The sequence below is a fragment of the Bicyclus anynana genome, chromosome 20 (assembly GCF_947172395.1).
Source record: "Bicyclus anynana chromosome 20, ilBicAnyn1.1, whole genome shotgun sequence".
NCBI lineage: Eukaryota > Metazoa > Arthropoda > Insecta > Lepidoptera > Nymphalidae > Bicyclus > Bicyclus anynana.
The window spans coordinates 9,068,922-9,077,869 of NC_069102.1; the positions used below are offsets into that span (position 1 = coordinate 9,068,922).

General features: G+C 36.9%; 1 protein-coding gene across 2 annotated transcripts in view; it reads left to right on the forward strand.

Annotated features, from left to right (window-relative positions):
- The window catches only part of LOC112057970 (membralin), a 175,270-nt gene extending 168,325 nt beyond the window's left edge, over positions 1-6,945 (forward strand). For both annotated transcript variants that reach the window (XM_052887887.1, XM_052887889.1), the window contains exon 11: positions 4,037-6,945. In XM_052887887.1, the coding sequence (XP_052743847.1) occupies positions 4,037-4,774 (738 nt within the window). In that variant the 3' untranslated portion in view covers positions 4,775-6,945. The remainder of the gene's footprint in view (positions 1-4,036) is intronic.
- Positions 6,946-8,948: the final 2,003 nt, after the last annotated feature.

Genomic DNA, 8,948 nt, shown 5'->3' on the forward strand with positions numbered 1-8,948 from the left:
ATGATGGCTTTGGAAGGCAACATGTTTCAATGCTCTAGTGGGCCTAACATGCGACATATCTCGCCTCGATAAGAGAAATAGACGAAGATCAACCAATGGCGGCCGAGTCGTGTCCGTCCCATCACTTTCATCACAACGTTTTTCAACGGTTTTCCCGACTGCGCCGTTTATTGATTGACATTTGGTTATTTCTCTTTACTAATACCTCGTTAGTCGCCTAGTCCTCAAACAACGAATTATAAGGAGGAGGAGGAGTCGTAATATTTTTCTCAGTATAATATGAGAAATTATGACCTCAGCTGCTACTCACTTAGTTGCATGGAAACTATTCGAAAAACACCGTTCAAAAAATCAAACTTTACGGATCTCTAGCGAAGGATTGCCACGAAACTGAGAGTATTGCGACTGGGCATATAATCTTCCCTCAGAATACACAAAACACCAGAAGCAGCGTTCAGTCGTCATTTTAAGGCACGCATTGTGTTCAAAAATAGTACCTACCTGTATAGCACGTAACACAACACAAACACAGAGTGACAAACCGCTTGCTAGTGAAATTGCACCAAAAAAGAGTATTTTCAATGCCTTCATTCCTATGCGCGATCACACCTGGAGTTTTCTGTATTCTGAGAATTTTCCATTATATCCCATTGTTTTCGCTATGAAATTCACATGATATCCCGTAGTTTTTGCAATGAGAGAGATTTGAAATGAACATGAAATAACAAATAGTATTTACGAGATAATTACATCCCGTGTCTAATGATATCCTGTTGTTGTCAGCTTTCAATATTACGAATACGAGTAGCTGCATTGTCCACGTGTACGGATTCAGCGGCGCGGACTGCCCGGATACGATATAGCTATCATGTTAAATGTACTTGTTATTTCATTAAAACCCCGTGATATTTGTTGCATTGAAGGCAGTTACTTCGCCATATTTATTTATTAAGAGGTTTGCTAAAGTTGCATGGGAAAATATCTTCTATCTATACCTATACTAAAAAAATGTAGACTCATTCTCTGATTCACATATATTTGAATGAATATCATAAAACCGTGCTCGTAACAGGCACTTAAGAAACGTCAAATATGACTATTTATAAAGGCTCCGGTTTGGGGGTAGACTTTTTTTTCTGTCGTTATTTCCTTTTCACATTGCACTGCACCTTAAAATACATTAACACTACAACCAAATCAAAACCCGTCTTCAAAAAACGGAATCAGTAATTTTGACTAAGACGAAAGTTTGTGTGTGTGTGTGTGTGTTTGTTTACGTCTCAACTACTGAATTGATTTGGCTACTTTTGGTTCAGAAAAGTCGAAGTTCCCGCGGGATTTACAAAAAATTTACCAGTCGCGAGGGTTGAAATTTTGTAATAGGTAACCCGATCATGTGCTTTTAGTTGCGCGCACGCGTTTCTTGTACAGATTGTAGAAATGCTGTGGTAATACGATTTGACTATTTCAAGCGTATAAAATAAATAACTATAATGAATATGTACGAGTATATATGGATTTTTAAAAGGTAAGCCGCTAAGAATACATCGCCCCTGCTGTACCACTAGTTTATGTGAAGTTCGCACAAAATCGGTCGGGTTTTGTAACAAATGAATTACGGGTAGGAATAGAGTAGTGTAGGGTAGGGATAGCTAAGAAGTGCACATAAGTCAAAGCGAAGCTTGACCGAGTCCGTATCTATATAAAAAATAATTATTATTTACGAGGTGCCTATTGCCGTGTTCGAGGAGAAAATAATTTGAGACATCTCGCGATACTCGTGAAGGGGAACGAGCGCTCAGTCAGATTACAGGGCGGGGGTACAAACAGGAAGGCTCCGCGGAATGCAAAGTGGGGCTTATCTTATAATCATCGAGTGTAGCACCTTATTAATAAAAATCATATTTCACGAACTCGCGCCCGGTAACTACGTGATGTGCGTGAAATCTGGCCGCCATGTTGCTTTTTAAACTAGAGTTTGGTCGCTGACTTGCCTTTAGTTTGATTTTTTTTTTAACTAATATGAGACATCTCTTTTTGACGGTGATATGCGCAGTGGACTTACAAGACGAAGGTTCTGGATTCAATCCCCGGCTGGGCCGATTGAGGTTTTCTTATTTGGTCCAGGTCTGGCTGGTAGGCTTCGGCCGTGGCTAGTTACCACCCTACCGGCAAAGACGTACCGAGCGATTTAGCGTTCCGGTACGATGTTGTGTAGAAATCGAAAGGGGTGTGGATTTTCATCCTTATTCTAACAAGTTAGCCCGCCTCCATTTTAGATTGCATCATCACTAACGAGTACCATCAGGTGAGATTGTAGTCAAGGACTAACTTGTTAAGAATAAAAAAAAAATCTAATTTTAACTGCCCACTTCAGAACCAGGCCACCCTCTTTATAGGAGACGGGATATGGTCCTAAAACCCACCACGCTGCTCCATTGCGGGTTGGCAGGCTTAGGGTGATAATCATTACATTTGATTACTATCAGATGTTAATTATAATAACCTACGGTTTAATAACACAGAATTTTAACTGAAAATTTCATAGAAGAGAAACTCATTATGATTACCTTCTTACTTGACTTGACCTGAACATGTCTCAGATAAGACATTTTTTGTCAAGCCTATTTTTTTACTAAGTAGTAAAGGTACACTTAATTTTCTATTTTGGCTTTACTAGTTATGGTGTAATAAATAAAACACACACATACAATAAACCGGTAAAAACAATACGTTCATGTACCCCATGAAATGTAATAACTTATAATCTGTACATGGACATTTGTACTGCTGACGTTACGAAAATGTGTTACGATTATACCTACGACTCAGGCATCTAATTCACAAGGCCATAACAAATGGTTCAGCCAACTCGGTGAAAGTCCTAAGTAAACAGGGATCAGCGAAGGAAACGCAGTAAAGTGGAGTAATCTTGCAGATCTCTTGCTAATCATAGTTTACACTTAGCTACACAAACCGGGCGCGAGCGGCTGGGCGCCCTTTCATACTGACATCATAAAATTTGGTCCACTTTTGCCTTTTTAAGAGATTTGATGCGTTCAAAGTTGCGTTTTATATTCATTTTGGACATCATCACGACGGACCACTTTCGATGATAGTTTACTTATGTTCCATGTCTAAAAGCAGTCTCCAAAAGGCTGTCAAAACTTAGCATAGACCACTATTACTAACTATTAAAAAGTATTTCGTACACATATAAATCTGTATACATTTCTTAAATAAGACAATTCTTAATTAGTTTGTCCACTAGCTTTAATTTTCAAAATCAAAATACATTTATTTCAAGTAGGCTTACCGGTTCGGAAGGCAGGTTCTCTTGAGAAGAGTCGGAAGGAAACTCAACAGATGCTCTTTTAAAAAATCATTTTGATGAAAATCTATCCCTTTCAGCAGTCTCCAAGTCTGCTAAAGGTCAGCATAGAAAATAAACAACTGTTGAAATTTCATTTTTACTATTGAATATTTTGATCTTATTCTAAATATTTTTATCGATGATGATTTAGGACTCGTGTATTTAACTGATTCAAAAAATTGATAATATAACTCGTTTAATATACGTACATTTCAAACAGGGTTGAGGTAAATCTCAAAACGATTTTAATGGATGTATAAAAGGGCACATCTCTCCATTAAATACCGTTCAAACGTTTGATCCCTTTTTATATTTGCCGTGGCGATGATCGTCGGACAGATTCGGGAGCTTGTGTTAATTAAGGCCGTACAACATACCGTTTTCATCTCTGTATGTATTTGAACTCCATTTTGTAATGATAGCTTGGTCTATTAGATTATTAATTTCAAAACATTTTGCGTCGATAATTCTTTTTACTTACAGGTATTATGATAGTTATGTCCACATATACAAGTGCTATATATAACTTTCGTCAATGATAGAGCATCACAGAGTATTTCACTATCTACAATGCGATATCGTGCGCTCGCAAAACGAGGCATAAATGTACCTGTAATTTCATCGACTTTACCTACTTAATTAATATGTTTTTCTTTGTTGCAGCATTCAATGTTGTACTTCTTCCATCACTACGAGCTGCCGGTGATACTACAGCAGGCGCAACTGCAACAGCTTCTGTTACGAACTCATCACGGCATGGGTGGGATGATGGGATTGGCCGGTATCGCTGCTTTAGCAAGTGGCGCCGCTTACCACGACGCCCCCGGCACAGGTACGCAAGCTACGCCGCCAACTACTCAGTCCACGACGCAGACCGTCCAGAACACGGTACAGTCCACTGTAACACAGACGTCACCCTCTGTGTCAACTGCCCAAACAAACACTACCCACACAGGTGATGTTGTATCGTCTCGAGTAACGACTACACAGACCACAGCTACCGGTACCAATACTACCACAGCCAACGAATCAGAAGACAGAGCTGTCACCACCCCCATCAATGATCCGATCATAAGTGCTGATAAAACAAACGCAGTAGCACCAACCGTTGAAAAGGCAATCAATATACAGGAAATCAAAAGAAAGCAATCCGATGATGACATCAAGATGATTCGAAGTAGCAATTCAGCTATGATCAATCTTAACAATGAGACTAAGAACTTGCCAGGTGAAGCAAGTAATGATAATACGACAAACTCTAACGTTGATAAAGTTGAGAGTCTAACTTTAGATCGTAGACGAGTAGAGGGCGAGGAGAATGAAGATGGCCCTCCTACAACACCGTCAACTGCGGTGCAACGAGCTCCTATAGCGACTCCAGAGGCTGATGATTTAGACTAGATTCATATAAATTACCTCTATGCTTTCTAATATAACAACTTGCAGTTTGTATTTTATATAAGTTTAAAGAATCTGAAGTCATGGCCGTAAAGTTAATAGGTAATACTTTGTGAGTTACTCTTAAATGCTTTTGTACATGGCGACTTTTTTACCTAATCCACGATAATAAAAAGCTTTTCCAACACGCTGTTGACTGTATATATATCGAATCATTACAATATCAAATTAAAATTAATTTGTTATTGGTCATTATAAAGGTTAAGTTCATTTATTAACGACTATTATCCTCAATATTTAGCGAAAAGTGGAAATAAATTTGTTAGTATGAAAAAAATGCCACTAAAAAAAATGTAAGGAAAACAGCTGAAAAGATAACTGCATAAGTTTGTTACACAGTTTGCGACAAACGCGTTCCAACGCGACAAAAAAAGTCGCCATGTGCAAAAGCTCTAATGTAGATTGGTACTTATTTATCATGATACTTGATAAGTTAGGCTCGGTATGTATCAATTGCAATGTGGTAGTAGTATAATTATTCCATTAGAATCCCTAAACACTGACTTTTCTCTGGCGTAGATTCGTCTAACGAATATGTAACGCGGATCTAACGACGTCGCGAAGCTATCGTCGTCGCGTCGTTTCCGTTTCGTCGAAAGACGTCTACGCAGAAGAAACGCAGTGTGCAAAAAAATAATACTTACACGATTCAGGAGTCTATTATAGATTTATGTTTTTGGTATAGAAAGTCGGTTTTTTATTGAGAGGTAATTTGGTGTTTTAACCGATGGTGCATTAAAACTACAAAATAAATATATTTTGCTTTAAAGTTTTTGTTTTTAGAATATTAAGAGGCAATATAAAAAAAATATTGTAAAATGTTATAATTATGCAGCAATTGTTTGACTTTTTTTTCTATTTTAATTGAGATAAAATTTTTCTATTTAGAAAGATTAAAATGTAGTTTAGTTACTAATTAATTTGTAGAGCAAGCGTTTCCTGTAACTGATTTAAAAGGAACAGAAATGACTGGTTAACATTAGGTAAAGTGACCGTCACAAATTTTTAGTTAAGTTACTTTAATTTAGTTTCCTACTTCAAAGATATAATAATCACCGATTTTATTTTGATGAATCCCGAGATTTTCAATGTGCTAGAGGTGTGTTAATCTGCTAACTGTAAATGTACTCTCAATTGTCATAATATTAAAAACGTTTGCTCGTAAATTGAGTAATAGACTGATAGAAATTGATAGCATTTATACAAGAAAAGAACTTATGCATACGTCCTAGAAACGATACAATGCGATATGAGCTTTTTAATGATAGCTGTTAAATGTTTATCGCATAGTAAAATATAAATTATTTATTTGAAAATACAATAAGTATTGAAACTTATAGTAGGAGAGCCCATGATGCTAAATAGAGATTTACTATAACGGGGAGAGACGACAAACAATAAATGGCTAATATAATGCGTTCGCTTTTAGTGGTGGGGATATCGTCTATAGATTTTCAAAGCGATTTTTATTTTTCTTAAATACATATTTTTTGGTATTCTAGCATTTTAACCTTCAAAAAAAAATACAAGAAAAGATCTCAACTGAGAATGTATGTACAACTATGTTTTTGCAATTTTGTACTTATTTGTGACAACCCCTTAGGTTTCACTTAAATCATACTTTTTAGCTAGTAACGAGGTAGGGCCTTACCTTAATCTGATGCTTTTAGAATATTTTGGATGATTGGTTTTAGTCGGGTTTTCATAGTCGTGCGGTCCTATATGAAGCTCATACTTGGTAGAATTATGCAACTGCATGCAAGGTATCATCCTAATATTCATCTACCGAGCTTGAGTAAATCCCAAAAATCTACTGTTGGGCTCCTGTACTATGCACCAAGTTATCTCTCAATGGTAAAACCCAATTTCCGTTAGCAAACGAAAAGGTGATTGTTAGTTTAAGTTATGGCGCCTCCACGGCAAGTGTAAATATCTAGATTTAGATATTTATTAGGAAAGTATTGTGTTGTATCAAGTTTTTTCTAATTTGTTACTACTGTACTACTATTTAATTTGTTACAACGCTAAGTTGCGAAGCAGAGGTGCTTGTCGGAGTCGGCATATTAAGTTCATTCAGTGATTTAGTTTATTGCAATAAATATTTTTGTTCAGAAGTGTATTGTTTTTTTATTTATTACAAGTTAAAGTTCGTGATCTCACTGTATGTTAAATGACGATACATTCTAAGATGGTATCGCTTTAGTTTGGAAAGAGTATCGTTTTTATGGTATATCCTGGATTTGGTTTCTAAACAGCAACGCTCGAGGATCACTCAGTACGATTATGCCGGTAGAGTGACAACTTGTCAGACCAAACATATATTCAACAAACCCATATTCATCAGCGGCGAAGTGTTCATGCAAGCCGAATCCCGCCGGGTTACCTTTAAAAATCCATGCATATCCATTGTTGTACTGTACCTAGGTATATGAAAAACCGGAGTTTTTATTACGTTGTATGAATTTTCTTTTCTTTCATTTACTTACGTTCATCTAAATTCCATCTTTCGCCACTTGTAATCACTATTTTGGTCTTCATAATTAAAATAAACATTAAATCGATCGAGAAATAGCATCTGCTTACTGTATAATATCCACCAGTAGACACCGGATGTCATATGTTACATAGAATCTCAATTTCGTTTATGACAACTAGCATACGTCAAATGAATTAGCCTGCAGAATTGGTACTCGAGATGAGAGAGATATAGTTGCGGAATCGAAGACGTAAGTATGTTAAAAATATCGCTCTACGAGGCACGTTATGATAATGGTGTTTTGAAATGTCGAAACAAAGGCTTATCTTAAAATTCTACAATTTACTTATTATTATATATATATATATTGTATAATTTACAATTAACTTAATTTATTGGGGTGGGTACTATGGCATTACAAAATCATTTCATTTTCGTTACTAAGTATTTTAATCCATTTACCTACTTTACTAAATGTTAAATAGAGACCTATTTTTTTAAATGTTCCCCCAACTACAGGGCTACTTTATATTGCGAACAACCTCTTTGTCTGTGTCAGGATTAGTTATAAAGGATTTTTTCCAGCGAAATGTCTCATCCGTGGAATACTCCAAGCGTTTGCTGTCCGCTGTTTTTCCTTTGCATTTTAAATCAAAATAACTTCATTTTCGTCAGAATTTTCCACCGTCTTGGCATAATCAACGCCGCCCGTAAAGAGTTTAAGACAATTTTGCGGGGGAAAAAATTAAGTTCGTTCACAAAGAGGTCGCGCTCTCTTTTGTAAAGTTTAGTCGCCTCTTGAGCTGTCTGTAACTCTCTAGACTTCTTTCATGTTTCGCGTGACTGTTGTGAAATGTTCGGGGAAATGAATGCACGGTTTACGAGAATCGGTTGTTTCATCTGTACTAATATTATATTCGTAAAGAGGTAAAGTTTGTGAGGTTTTAGGGGGTAATTTCTGGATATACCGAACCGAGTTTCAGTGGGATATTTAGTATTATTTCAAACTAGCAACTGTTGAGTTTCTTGCCGGCTCTCCTCGTCAGGATCTGCTATTCGTACCGGTGTAGAGTCTTATAGTGTTGTGAACTAGCCTTGTTGTCTGTGGAACGTTAACTTTTGCCAATAAAATATTTTATGAAAATCATCATTATCGTCATCAACCAACCATATATTCATAACTCACTGTTGAACACGAGTCTCTTTGAATGAGAGGGGATAAGCAAATATGGTCACCACACTGGCCCAACGCGGCTTGGCAGACTTCACACACGTAAAGAATTAAGAAAATTCTAAGGTATGCTGGGTTCCTCACGATGTATTTCCTTCACCGTTTGAGACACGTGATATTTAATTTCTCAAAATGCACTATAACTAAATTGTCAGAGGTGCATGCCCTCCGGATTCGGACCTACGTCCTCCGAATCGAAGTCACAGGTCCTGGGCTGTCATGGCTATGAATTGGTATTATGAAAATAATACCAATGCTAATCGATAACCCGTTACACGTCCAACGAAAAAAAGCTTGGTCGAGAAAATATAATTTCAAATAAAAGTTGAGTAGGAGCGGTCACAAGTTTCTTAATTAAAACTTACGTCGGGTGTCACGAGGGGAGCAGACTGACCCGGCAATAAATAAAT